The following is a 15,153-nucleotide window of genomic DNA, read 5'->3' on the forward strand; positions in this document are numbered from 1 at the left end:
TAGTATGAAATAAAATATAACATAATTATTTATTAAATTACGGCTAAAATAACCGTAATCGTAACCGCGAGTCACGACCTATCAACAAATTTCGCAATTCATGGTTTGGGAAACGCTGGTATAATTCAATGTGTATCATGGGTTATTTATACGGTCAACAGTAGGTATTTGTACAGACGTAAATATGACTATTTTAATGAACAAATATGGAATTATAATAATAATAATTATTATTATTAATGTAGAATATGTAAAATTTATGTAATTATCAAGAAATATGCAATTAATATGTATTTTTATTCAAATATGCAAAAATATGCACAAAAAATTAACCATAGAATCTACACAGTATAAAACAGTCGACATTTATAATCAACATTATTCTAGGTGAATTATAGGAGAATATTATAAATTACATATTATAAATCTGGGCCATATTATTACAATATAAGTACAATTTGTTAAAAAAAAATATTTTTAGTGAAATTATGTAATAAATTTAAAATATTTTTAAAGCATTTTGGAATTTGTCAAAAATAGAGACAGATATATAATAAAATAGGAATGCACCACCTGTAAGCGATTTCTGCGCACGCCTACGATGATCTTTAATAATACGTCAATAATACCTTCGACACGCTACTAGTGGTAAGAACCATCACTACGGTAGCCGCCCCACCGCTGAAGTGGCTTATAAATCCAGAACGCAGAGCTAGGGTCGTCATTCGAGTACTAACCGTACCATTAACTTCTCAGTTCTTGCTCAGTTTGATTTCATTCAGTCCATTTAAATTCTTATTTTTTACTTTTTTATACTACTCGCAACGCGATGGAATATAATTATATGGCAAATATATTAATGTTAATAGCTATCGTCTCATCAGTCGTGGCAACTACGATGACAGAGGAAGAATTGAAAATCAAAGGTAACCTGCTTATATTATGTTATTAATTATATTAAGTTTACATTATGTACCTATCTAAATAATTTATAAATATGTTAAATATGTAAATTTTAATTCAATGGTAAATAATAATATTCATAAGTGGAGACGGTCCATCAGCAGGATATGTTTTAAAATACACGACTATCGATAATTTGGAACTTGTGGTAAATCAAAGTATTGATCGTTCTTATAAAAATCTCAAAGTAATTAGAATAAAAACAATGCACTTTAAGTACATTTACGGTACTCGTTATAAAAGTTTAAAGAGAACTAGACGTCAAAAAACGACAATTCGAAGTTCAAAGCTTATAAATTCGAAACGTATTCACCAAAATGTATTTCTTATCATTAATAGTTTACTTTAAAATCGTATATTAGTTTAACTTATTATTTTCAATAACTATCGAATTATTATCGCTGATATGAATTTTTTTTCAGAACTCAGTAATTTGAATGTTTTTTTTCTTCCCACTTGATATTTCGAAACACTCGGCGATTCGAATTGTCGTTAATGCGAAATTGTTCATAAGTCCCACCAACTTTGAATTATAATGAGTAAACTGTATATTTTACTATATATCATTATATTAATATTTCTACCTGTTAAACAACGCTTAGAACACACTTACACGCTGCAACCTGTTGAAATTTGGTTCTACGTGACACTGTCATATATATAGTGGCAAATGTTATGTATTTAACATAAGATGATATATAAGACCCTTAAATTTTATTGATAATAATAGCAATAATAAACATCTCAAAACATGTCATTAGTGAACTTAAATAATTATGTTTTACACAAAAAATCTCATTTCAATGATGCCATGAACAGTGTTGAAGATAAAACTTCTGCTTACTTATTTAGATTGACTTAAAATTTAGTTGAGGTCAAATTTGAAATATGAAAATGTAAATGCATATTTTATCATAATGCATTATAATAATTTTTTTAAATGTGTATTTTCTTTATTGAAACGACACAGGTGATAACCATGGAAAGGTGACCAACTCTTATTGATATATGTAGTCTTAAAATAGTATTATCTGCACAAGTAAAAACGCTTAAGTTTTATAATAAAATTTAAAAAATTTGGAACGTTTTAAAAATTTATTTTTTGGTGGAAGATTGTGGGGATGGATTAAACATTTTATAGATTATTTTTTTCATTTTCTTATCATTTTAATGTCTTATGAACGAATATTTAAATAATTTTCTATGCTTCTTAGTCCTTAGATACAGACCATCATCGAATTATTCACATACTGTTCCTATTGATATTAATTATGAATTATTATAGAATTTCACTTAAATTTAAAAATCTATTTCAATTATGATAAATTTCAATGCAAAGCGCATACTTTCTTGTTTGATTTCATGACAATGCTTCCGAAATGGGTACATAATTCGTTTCCCGTAATGAGTGTTTCAAACCTAAAATTTTATTTTGTATTTTTCCATATTTTTACGTATTTTTATTTTTAAAGCGTTTTTAGCACTACTATTGGGTCATGTTGTTGGTTTTTAATGCATATTTGTTTAATATATCATACAAATTAAGCCTATTATATTAATGTATATTTTGGTATGTTTAGAATATTGCTCCAAAACATATGTGTATCAACATCAAAGTACCATTAAGTCAATTTTTATAATTTTTTTTAAATAAAATAATAAATAATCATTATCTTATTTATACAATATATGTTCCAAATGTTATAAAAAAAGAATTATGTATGATATTTTTAAAATCATTTTTGGTTATTTCTTAGAGTATATTATTTTGTATGGTCATAAGTGCATTTAAATCTGGGCCCTAATTATGAGTTAATGCCTAATTAGATTTAATGCCTATTCAAAAGATAAAAAATTTTAATTAATATTTAATATATAAAATGCCTAGGAATTCTATATAATACCTGGTGGTTTTTAAAAAAGTGTATAATAATTTTTTTTTTATACACATTTCCTAAATATTCTGTATAATAACTAGGCATTTCATAAAATGACAAACACAAATTGGTAATCTGTAGAATAGTGAAATAATCCAAAAAAATAAATTTCCTTCTATAATAATTAAGACAATTATTAATTTTATTAGCTCACAAAAAAATATTTATTACAAAGTAGGTATGAATTTAATATTACAGAATATAATGCATAAAAATGAAAAAAAATAATAATTTGTAAATTGTATGGGTAGTGTACTAACATGCAGTTATTAATTATTATTACTATCATATTATTCTATAAAATACAAAAATCTATGTAGAACGTAATTAAGAATAAATAGAATATACTTTTTTAAATTTATTTTAAACTTTGTTAAGACAAAAAACAAAATAAATGTTAATAATAGGATTCTATTATTACAAAAAAAAAAAAAAATATATATTAATAATTTCATATGTTTAAGTTAATAAAAATTGGTTAAATTTATTTATTGCAACACTGTAAATTAGGATGACATTTTGAATTACAATGAATTTTATTTTTTAAACGCTTATACATCTGTTATTTTGACATCTTGTTGAACATGAACATTTAATAAAGCCTTGTCCAGGAATTCTACTTCATTAAATTTATTGATATTACAGATTACTAATGGATTTATTTTAGGTGAAGTTACATTGTCAAATATCAATAGGTACTGATAATATGGATTTAATATATTACCTATACATAGTTTGGCATTTCATATAATGCTTAGGTAATTTAAAAATTTTTATAAATTGCCAGCTGTAGTTGGTGTTATATATAATTCCTAGACATTTTATAAAATACCAATATTATACACATTGCCGCTAACATATATATATTAGGTAATATCACAGATTATATAAAACCAGATGGTGCACTCCCTATTCGGCCCATGTAATTCTCAAAAATGCGAAAAATCAAAACCTACCTAAAATCAGTGTCACTACGGATAGGGAAAATAAGGCTTTATAAGAAATTATTGTTTATTAACTACACATCACTGACTTTTTTGACACTGTTCAGCCGTTGTACCACAGATTATATAAATATATATTTAAATATATACTACCGAATTACTGTTATTGTTTTGCTGCTCATTGCTAAACGTACGCGGTATGCTGAGTGTTAATTTTTTTATTTAATCTTCATAAATTATTTTTGCAACAATTATTTTATATTTATTTAATAATAAAGAAAATATTTTTCATATTTGATTCTGTAAGATACCCGATTTTTGATATCTGTGAAACTTAGTATAATATTTCATGTTAAACCATGCCCGTTTAGTTAGCTTTTCGAATTATTTTTTGGGCGTAAAATTTAAAAATTAAAAATCGGGCTTCTTTTACGGAATCTGATTTTAATCTTCTCTACCTATATATTTTTTTTTATTTATTTATCTTTTGTGTATTGAGCTTGTGAAGAACATTAAAATAAACAAGCTAACACTTCTGCCACAGACCAAAATTTGTTTTTATTTTAAAAATAATGTATTTCCTCCTTGTCTTTGTGATGTACACAGTAAAATATTTTTAAATTGTGTAACAGAGTCACTATTTCTTGAAGTGTAAATAAAAATATCGAAAAAGAGAAAACAAATTTAGTATTCTGGAATAATATGCACAAAAAAGTATTTTAAATATTTAAAAAACACTTCTCAAAAAATGTTGGGGAAGTATTTGTGTGCTTAACATGAATATCTGTTAAAAGTTTTTAAAAATACAAGTAGATTTGATAAACATAATTAAGATTATAACAAACTAATCAATATGTTGAATTAAAGCTACGCAACATTTTATATGATTTTTGGAATTCCATTAGCATTGAGCCATTGACGCTCAAAGTACAATAATATTATATTATTATGTATTAAATATTATTTGATACAATAATTAAAAATTATGGTAAAAGTTGTTGTACATTAATTTATTTCTCTTATGTGACCCTACTGATTTGAGGTAGGTTCGTGTTATTAGTAAATTGAAGAAGTGCACCATCTGGTTTTATATAATCTGTGGTAATATTATCAGTACCTATTGATATTTGACAATGTACCTTCACCTAATATAAAGCCATTAGTAATCTGTAATATCGATAAATTTAATGAAGTAGAATTCCGACTGCCGCAGATAACGCGATAACTTTGTCACCGTAGTTAACAAAAAAAAGAGCCACGTGACTATTGGTTACTAAAAAAATATGATGTTTTGGTCATTAATAATAATAGTAAACTAATTTATCCTGTTAAAAATAATGATAACAATATTTTACATTATACAACAGAAAGTGATGTTTTTAATGTGTTACATGATGCTCACCAATCGTTAGGACATGGAGGAAGAGACAGAATGTTGTATGAGCTCAATAGTAAGTTGAGTTAAGTAACAGATGTAAGTGTTTAAAAAATAAAATTCATTGCAATTCAAAATGTCATCCTAATTTACGGTGTTGCAATAAATAAATTTAACCAAATATAATATAATATTGTAATAAGGATATGATAAGGAATTGGATCATACGAAAAATGTTTCCTTCGAAGAACCGTTCGTTTTAATAAACCACGAGTTAGCAATCTAGTTTATTATCTATATGTGTGTTGACAAATTACTAGACGCCATGCCATACAATTATGGCCGTATCATAATACAAATTCTTTCAAAAAAAAATATTTATTGATACAATATTACACCGAGTTACAGTGGTGCCCGGCCGCCCCCTAAATAGATCAATATTTGGCCACCCGGGGCAAATGTCCCCATTGCCTCCCCCCCCCCTAAATTTGGCGCTGTACTTAATTCGATTATAATATTAATTTAGTTCTCAATCATTATTTAGTAATAAAAAGGCAACAACTCCATTCATTGGAATTTAATACTTAATTTTGTACAATGACGTATAACACAATATAATTTTGAATAAGAATATATGTTTAATAGTTACTATACAAACAATGTAATTTGCATGTGATGTAAATACGGTATGTGTCTTCCTGTGTGTTGCAGCTCATGATATTTACTATCGTTTATGTCCTCCATTTGGAAAAAAGACAAAATTTGAAGTAGAGACTATTTCAACTAGGTCAATGATGTTCGGGTGTGCCTATATGGGACTGGAACATGTTCCGTTATTTCATTTGTTGTTGGAGCGTCCTGAAGAGCAAATCGCGGGACACGGAAATTGCAGAAATACATATAGTACGTTTAAAGAATAATTATTTTTTTTATTAGCTTTATTTAACTATTATAGCTCAACAATTATGATATATGATAATACAAATAAGAATCACAAGAAATGTGAGAATTCAAGAATTAAAATATATAAACGAACTATAAATATAAATATATTGTAGTACACAAATTATTTTATGTAGGAAATCGTAATGAGTTACAAAATAGGTAGGATGTAGATATAATAGCTTTTATGAATAGATTATGGGGAATTCGTCGCGAGCTTAAAAATAAGTTTGGTGAGAAGGGAAAATAAAGGGTTTAATAAGGATTAGATATCAACAAAAAAGCTGAATACTGTCTTGGAATTACTGTTTAACAATTAAAAATTATATTATACACACTCATAATTTATAAAATACTAATAGTATTAAACCAACGGTAAATATTTTTTATAATAACAAATTTAATATAATAATTGAGTGGCTTTGTAATTTAAAAAACAATTTACACATGTTTTGTAAAAAAAATTCATAATAAACAATTTAACAATTAAAAATTATATTATACACAGTACACACTCATAATTTATAAAATACTAATAGTATAAAACCAACGGTAAATATTTTTTTTATTATAACAAATTTAATATAATAATTGAGTGGCTTTGTAATTGGTTTTTGTATGGTAAATACCAAAACAAGGTGTTACACATAATCCTACATCACATGAATCACACATATATAATGTGTCTTTTCTTTTATTATTAAAACACATAAAGTTCTCCAATATCTGTTGGCTTCCAATATTTCACTCTAGATTTTGGGGCTATGTCTTCTGTTATTAAATATTGCTCTGCATACTGATTAGTTTCAAACGCCACTTTTCCAAGGACAAACTCTGACATGAATGCTTCAAAAAAATCTAAAATAGGGGACTCATCACTCAACCCAAATTCGTGTTTTTGAACTCCACACTATGTAAACAACATAAATTACAGAATAAAACTAGTTAATTTTTTGTATTTTTCCTACTAATATAATATATAACACTTGTTTGTACACACATTTTAGAACTATTATATTATTGTAGTAATACTAGTTTTTGTTTATTGTTTATTAATTTACAGAATAAAAATTCCTTAGTTAGTACAGCACACAACAATACCATATACAAGGGGCGAAGGCCCAAAAATACATTGTACTGCAATAACAAACAATTATAAGTATTATTATAATATAATTTTAGTACATAAAATATATTACCTTAGATGAGTTAAAATGAATGGCCTTGGGGTTAAATTTTCCTGTTGACTTCCATTTGAAGTTCGGTGTATGCAAAGGTTTATTTACATGTTTTTTCTTTTATTTCGTTCAAAGACACCAGTTGCACCAGTTATATTTTGAGCAACTGACACTTCTAGTAAAGTTTCAATTGTTTCAGATGTTCCTGATGGTTGATCTAAAATAGATAAATAGTATATAAAGTTATTGTATATTATATTAGTAAGGTAAATCATTTAGGAATTATAAGCTACTGTGTATCGCACAACAGTATTTACCTTGTTCGACATCATCATCATATGATTGAATTTGTTCTTCTCTGTTATAACGTGACAAAGGTGGCGATTCCAAAGTAGCTGTTGAACAGAAAAGAAAGTTTTATATAAATCATTTATAGAAATAAAAAAAAAATTATGTATTATAAATTATAATTACCTGAATTATCAACATCAAAACTCAAATATTTAAGAAACTCATCATCTGACTCCTCGTTAGCTAATAGGTATATTATCTAGTTCATTCAAAATATCGATGTCTGACAACATATTTTCAAATTGTTTTCTTTCAGAAAACGAAAAAAACCACTCGTTGAAATCGTACTTATGACGAAATTTTACAAATGAAAACATTATCACAGGCTAAATAGTGATATTATATATTTTATAAATAACCTTCTATATAAACAAATACTACTTATATTATTACCAATATTACCATTTAATATTAAAACATTTAAAACCAGTAAATAAATTTTAAACGCAAGTAATGCAACAGCGTAATCAAAAATCTGATTTGAAATATATCGGTTTATCAATAATTAATGCTAGATTGGGAACCCTGGAAAATTAAAAATTTTATTTTGTTTGTAACTTCTTTGACAATTGTCGGATTTTTATTTTTATTATCTCTTTGGAATTGTCTAATCATTTACCATACGTTCGTGTTATCACATCAATAAAATCAGCTATTGTTGATTTTTAAAATGAAAAGACGCATATGTGCGTCCATAGCACCACGGAGTTGCTTAGATTGGACGTATATATGCGTCCATAGCAGTGAAAGGGTTAAAAGTTGAGCTGTGGCTATGTATTAGCATGCGATGGCCCGGGTCAGCCGTTTAGCGATGTGACGACGTGTGCAAGAGTCTCGAATTTGAGGATCTGCAATGCGTTAGGTTTCGTTTTTGATTCGATTCATTTCTTAAAAATTAGACTCCCTTTGTAGGAAGCCAAGTGATCACTGAAGCGTAGAGCGCATTTAGTCAGGAGGCTACAATAATCTTTGGCTCAAAGTACGGTAAGATTAATATCAATGTGTGGAATACATTATAATAATATACATATGCTATGCATTATTCGTATATAATATGTATAGTGAAATTTACTATAAAGGCACAATTAACATTTTAGTAACATGTTTTATTGGGGATCAGTAGATCACGGATATATTGATATATAATATGCACTTGCATATTTATTCTGGTTGATTGTATATTTGTATGATAATGTGCTAAGTGAGTGTACAATTTGTTTCGTAATATAATAATTTAAAAAATGAAACTTTTTTAGTGTATATTTTGATGTTTATCCATTTCTTTTCTTTTTTTTAAGTGCTTATTTTATAATTTAAATTGAATATTTCATCTTTTAGTGCATATTTCGTAGTTTTATTTTAGACATTTTTGAAATATACATAATTTATTTTAATATACACAAGAATAAAATATTATATTTTTATAATTTCAATTAATATCAAAATAAATTAATAAGTACTTGTAGGTATAAACGGTTTTTCCAAATATCTTAGACCTTAGAATTTATAACAATAATCGGAGAAATAATATACAAAATGGTCGCAACCGTTTGGACTTGGCCATTTAGACTCGAAGTCATTCAGACGCAACCGTTTGGGCACGGGTATATTTAGATGTTGGGTGCAAAAAAACATAAATAATAATAAAACATTTATTTTATTCAGTTGTACGTAATTTTATATTAGGGTATACACTTTGTTCGAATATGGCGTCAAATATGTTAATATATACAAAAATAAATATCTTAATAATTCCATCAATTATAAATTATAATCATACAAATATAAATAACAATGTATACAAATAAAAATACAATTACAAACTTAATAGTGTTGGGCTATCCCTCTCAAAACTGACAAAATTCCATTTTGGTCATAATTTAGAATCCTTTTATCAACATCAATATATTTTGTAAATTTCTTAGGCGGACTATTTCCTACCTCTAATTGATTATAGTAAAAGTTTCTACCAATTGTACTTTTTGAGGACACGTTATAAAATACCAAAAACTTGGATGGTTTACGCCCATCTCCATATTTAGTCTTCGATTAGCAGTTTCGGCGTGGTGTCTGGTTCTGTGTTTTCCGTTCAAAACTATTATACATGCTCCAAACATCAGTTGGAAATAAAGGTAATCGACGACCTCTTCGATTTCTATAAATTCTTCACATATAATTGTCTTCAAACCAATCTAGTAAGGGCTATAATTATTGGTCTGATAAGTAAACGACAGCGATTCAATTGCCAAATCAATATCATTAATAGGAATAAATGTCAATGCTTCAACGATTTTCACTAAGATTGAAAAATCAGAATTCTTTTGATAATTTAACACAATTTCTAGATCACATGATTTTTTATAAATATTTTTGAAAAAATGATAAAGACAACCATATATTTCAGTATTAGGATATTCAGTTTTTATAGATTTCAGTATTGCTTACTAAAAATCAGATATATAAAAACGAATAGTACGACTAACAGGTATTTGATATTAAAAAAAAAAACAAATAAAAATAAGTTTCTTATTACAATTTCATAATATTATTAATAACATATTTGATGCTATATTTAACTAAAACGTATATCCTAATATAAAATTACCTACGTAAATCCAAATAAAATATATATATTATTATTATTATTTACATTTTATTCACGTCTAAATGTACCCGCGCCCAAACGGCCGCATCCATTTATCCTAGATCGAATAATATACGTATACAAAGATAAAAAAAATATCGATTTCGTTCATTCACTATTGACATTATTTCATAAAAAAATTAAGAAAAGTATTAGTACCTACTAGGGTTCTATAATTTTAATTACACATTACAACATTACACGTTTCAACGTTATTTATATTTTAAAAAACATTAATAATTTTTTAAATAATGAGTGTTCAATGATAAAAGAATCACCCGGTATTTGGTTGGTTTTCATAAATCCGCACTCTAGTGATCAGTTATGTTGTGACAGTTTTTAAAAATACTAATATTGATGTTTAATACAATTATATTTCATATTTAACGTATTTATTGTTGACATTGGATACCTACGTTAAGGTGAATATTCAATATTGACATGCACCGGTGAATGTTAGAATTTTCAACACTATGAGTACTGAGTAGATATTATGACCCATCAAGATTGTGTAACCATCCAATTCAAAAAATGACAAAAGTCGGTAAAATCTACCTATTGAAATATTCAAGTTATTTTGTTAAATTATACAATTCATCAAACCTAACAATAATATTCAAAAACAACTTGAAACTACTAAAATACAAATTTTAATAATAAATTCTATTTACGTGATCACAAGTAACTTTAATTTTCATAATAATTTGTTGTTTGTTTAATATGTATACACTCAACACTGTCTTTACAATAGTATTAATATAAATTTATTAAGCCAATGCTGCATGTTGTTGCGGCTTCTAATAATTGTAATATAATTAAATAATTAATACATATTTTGTGGTTGATTTATAGTTAATCTTGTTCTTAACAGTAATTTAATATAAAATAAAATTATGTGATACATATGTTTTTTACAAAATGTCAACATCCACCAAAAATAATTAATGTACTTCACATTTAACAGTGTATATTTACATCTAAAAAGAAATTGACATTCACCAGAAATTTTGGTGAATGTGATATTAACTTTATAATTCCTTTATACATAACCGTATGCATGTTTTACAAAGCACCTTATTACGGGGGAGGGGGCATAGCCCCGGGGTGCTACAACTTTGTAAAACTTTATAAACACTCGGCTTAATATAAAACTTAACTATTAATAAAAAACTGTTAATAACCTACTATATTCTAGGGTAAAATATAATATACTAAAATTCATATTTAATATGCATTTTATCACACGTGTATACGCCCATGTAAACATGCTCATTAAGGTTATGTTAGGTTAGGTTAAACTAAATATTACATGTATATATCAACAAAAATTATTCCCTGGCTAGAACATTCATCATACTCGTTTATATTTTGTTCTGTTGTGTTCTACCAGATATGGACCACTACACTTTCGAGTGTTTGTCAAAAAGTAATCCAACCAACAAAGACGAATTAGCAATGGGCTGGCAGTATGTATCACTACTGGAACATACAGAAGACAAAAATAAAAACAATACGCAATCCTACAGATGTCTCGTGAGTATCTATAGTCTGTACTAATACTATGTCTACGTTTTATTTTATATTCTATATCATTGCAGTGAAAACTTCATAGAACCAATTTGATTATTCGAGAGGTCCGTAATTGGGCCACATGTTATCTACCTGATTCGAATAAAATATTTGTTTACATTTTATTACTCGACAATCGGGCCACAAATTAAATATATATTTTTAAAGTGCACCCGGAGATTGGTCCAATTAATGTATAGCATAAAAATATACGAATATAATATAACATTTGTTATGGTCTCACCGGGTTAGGTCTTACATTGTACGCACGTCGAATGTCGAGTCAGCGTTCGTTCCCCACATTACAAATAATTGTTCATACAGTAATAATATTATAATGCTAAATTATATACTAATAATTAATAATAATAATAATCAGGGTTCATAACACATTTATTAGACTAGTTATTATTTTTATTTCTAATACATAAAAAACAATTATTTTTAAATTATGCCACACGCATATTTCACAAATTTAATATAATATAATATAAAGTCAATACAATTAGTTAAATAATAATTATCATACATTTTTTTTTCTCATCAGTTAATAAATACGATTGTATAATCTGTGTAACTATTTTTCTAATACATAACAATATTGAAATTATTTCTTTAAATAATTTAATAGTTACCAAGCTTATTATTTTCCCTTCTTTATTTATATATATTTTTTGTCATTAAAAAAATATTTTTTTCTAATTTAAGTTCGTTTTTTGCTTTTCTTGTTATTTGTAATAAACAATATTAATTTAATAGTGGTCTAATCATCGGATTTACCTGTTATAAATGTAAAACTATAGAGACTCAATAACCTTTTTGAAAAAAAGATTAGGTAATTGTAGCACAAGTCCCAAGACTCCCAATTACTCACTTGCTGTTGATGGGGAGGGACACACGTGATTGGAGGTCATTCTTGTGCTCATCTATAGGTTTTCGATTTTACACGGGTGGTTGTGGTGATATAATACTCATTATTGGTACACTCAGTTTATTTTTATATAAAAATTGTATTTTCAGGGGTTAGTTTATAGTGATAATTAAAAATAAATAATAGGTCTAAATCGCAATAATTATGAACACGGCTCGGATTTTACCAATATCACTCTTGACATTACTTTGAAATGTACAGGTTAATATATAAACAAAACGTCATCGTTGTTAAACTAATTATGTAAATATTGGTAGGTAATTCAAAATGTTTATAGTCATTGTCCTTTTCTGGTAATTGTATTCTTCATTTGTGTAATTATGGCGGAAAGGAGAGAGGACACTTGCCCTCTGACATTTTGGTATTTGAGAGGGGGGTGGGAGGGAACATACCATAATTCGTAGTGGGTGTGCGAGACGCCAAAACAGTCGTCCATGGGCTTTATTTATGAGTCAAGTCAACCGTCATTTCTACCTGTCTTAGTTGTTAAGTTAATTTTAAGTGCACCCCAATAAATTGTATTGTACACAGTGACCATTGTACCAGACTGGATCAACCACACGGACCCATATAATCATAATATAATCTGTACCATCGTATATCCCTTTGTTGCTTCTGCTTCTCCGTATTACATTCGTCTTTCCTATTGTGGCCGTCGTCACTTCTGATACCGCTCCACGCTCTGCAACGTGTAAATCGACAAGCAATCTTTAAGTTGCCTATTCGATCCTAAGAGCATCAGATACGATGATAGATTTCCTATCAACGTTGTTTAATCAACAGTTATAACTTATAAGTTATAATTAATTCATTTTCTTTTTTTTTATCTGAATATTTCACTTTCTGTCTACAGTTGTACGATATGTTTGATGAAGACGCAAGGAAACTGAGAACAATCCGGATGGTGATTAGCAAGCCGGTAATAGGAGAGAAATTTAATGTAGACCAGTGTAAAGGGCTATCAAGACTTTTGGGACGAGATTTTCTGCCAATGATCCCCGAGGGAAAACGATATTGGTCCGATGGATCAATGTATCTTTATTCACTAGGAAAGAAGGCAAAAATTTTTTACACTACTACGATGAATCCGGTTACTATTAGTCCAAATACTACAACCAGTTTTCCAACTATAACTACTACAATTCGTCGTCCAACTACGACTACTACAAAACGTCCAACTACAACTACTACCAGACGTCCAACTACAACTACAACCAGTCGTCCGACTACAACTACTACAACCAGTCGTCCAACTACAACTACTACAACCAGTCGTCCAACTACAACTACTACAAAACGTCCAACTACAACTACTACCAGACGTCCAACTACTACAACTACTACTACTAAGCGTCCTAGTATTAATGGATATCATTATAGTATGGATGATTATTTTCTTGATCTTGTACTTTCTAATTTAAGGTAAAGTTCATTTGTTTTCGAAACAAAAACTATTTTTTAAAACATGTATGTTAAATGAAAGTTTTGTAACAAAACAAAAAAAAAAATATCAAGATATTTAATTTGATTTCATAAATATTTTATAGTCTTATGACACAAATAATATGCATGAGTGTATGTTTTATCATATAACAACTTAGTCAACTTTATGTGTATATTAATTAATTTATAACTAAAAACATTTTTGTATACATCTAATAAGATATAATAAAAAATTAAACATCGGCTATATATAATTTATTTATATTGAAATGGTGCCTAGATGGGTGCATTTTTCATGTATTTAGCTTTATTAATAATGTTATCATAATTAAACATGTTCAATATTTTTATAGAGATTTAATATAAAAAAAACAAATAATGTTGAAAAGGGGATAATGTTCTACTGACTACAGTACAGTATCTGTCAACTATGTCATTGTAATGGATAACATATTTAAATTCAATGATAAATCACTTCTTGCAAAAAAATTAAAAACGATTCTAAGCGGAAGAATTGCTTGTCATTCTGCTAGCATACTTGTACCAAAAACAAAATTTAATAATTAAAAATATTTCTTTCTAAAACTAATAAGTATTTTCAATTTTGACCTCTCAAAAGCACTACCTACCTGGATTCATCATGTTGACGCCAGACAGAAAAAAAGACACATACCTCAGAATCTAAAAAAACTATTAATAAGTTATTAAAAACCTTTTTCATATCTGCGATTATAATTAATTGCATGGAAAGAAGTATAGTAACTAATTATATACTACTTAAAGAGCTCATCACCTTCAATACAAGCTTAGCTTATAGAAGACGAGCAGATGATCTTATATTTGTATTTAATAACCTATTGTAAACTGTTTGTTTGC

General features: G+C 27.3%; 1 protein-coding gene across 1 annotated transcript; it reads left to right on the plus strand.

Moving 5' to 3' along the window:
• Positions 1–744: 744 nt before the first annotated feature.
• Positions 745–14,337, plus strand: LOC107172808 (uncharacterized). Its single transcript, XM_089217727.1, has 4 exons — positions 745–926; positions 5,931–6,122; positions 11,725–11,867; positions 13,688–14,337. The coding sequence occupies exons 1-4, from the start codon at positions 830–832 to the stop codon at positions 14,258–14,260; spliced, it is 1,005 nt and encodes a 334-aa protein (XP_089073853.1). The 5' UTR covers positions 745–829; the 3' UTR covers positions 14,261–14,337.
• The last annotated feature ends 816 nt before the right edge of the window (positions 14,338–15,153 follow it).

This window comes from Diuraphis noxia, unplaced genomic scaffold (genome assembly GCF_037042655.1).
Source record: "Diuraphis noxia isolate RWA-SAM2 unplaced genomic scaffold, SU_Dnox_SAM2 contig0001, whole genome shotgun sequence".
In the NCBI taxonomy this organism is placed as follows: Eukaryota; Metazoa; Arthropoda; class Insecta; order Hemiptera; family Aphididae; genus Diuraphis; species Diuraphis noxia.

Coding starts and splice junctions, on each gene's coding strand:
- LOC107172808 (XM_089217727.1), top strand. CDS start 830: ATGGAATATAATTATATGGCAAATATATTAATGTTAATAGCTATCGTC. Junction 927..5,930: donor GGAAGAATTGAAAATCAAAG/GTAACCTGCTTA, acceptor TGTGTGTTGCAG/CTCATGATATTTACTATCGT. Junction 6,123..11,724: donor AAATTGCAGAAATACATATA/GTACGTTTAAAG, acceptor GTGTTCTACCAG/ATATGGACCACTACACTTTC.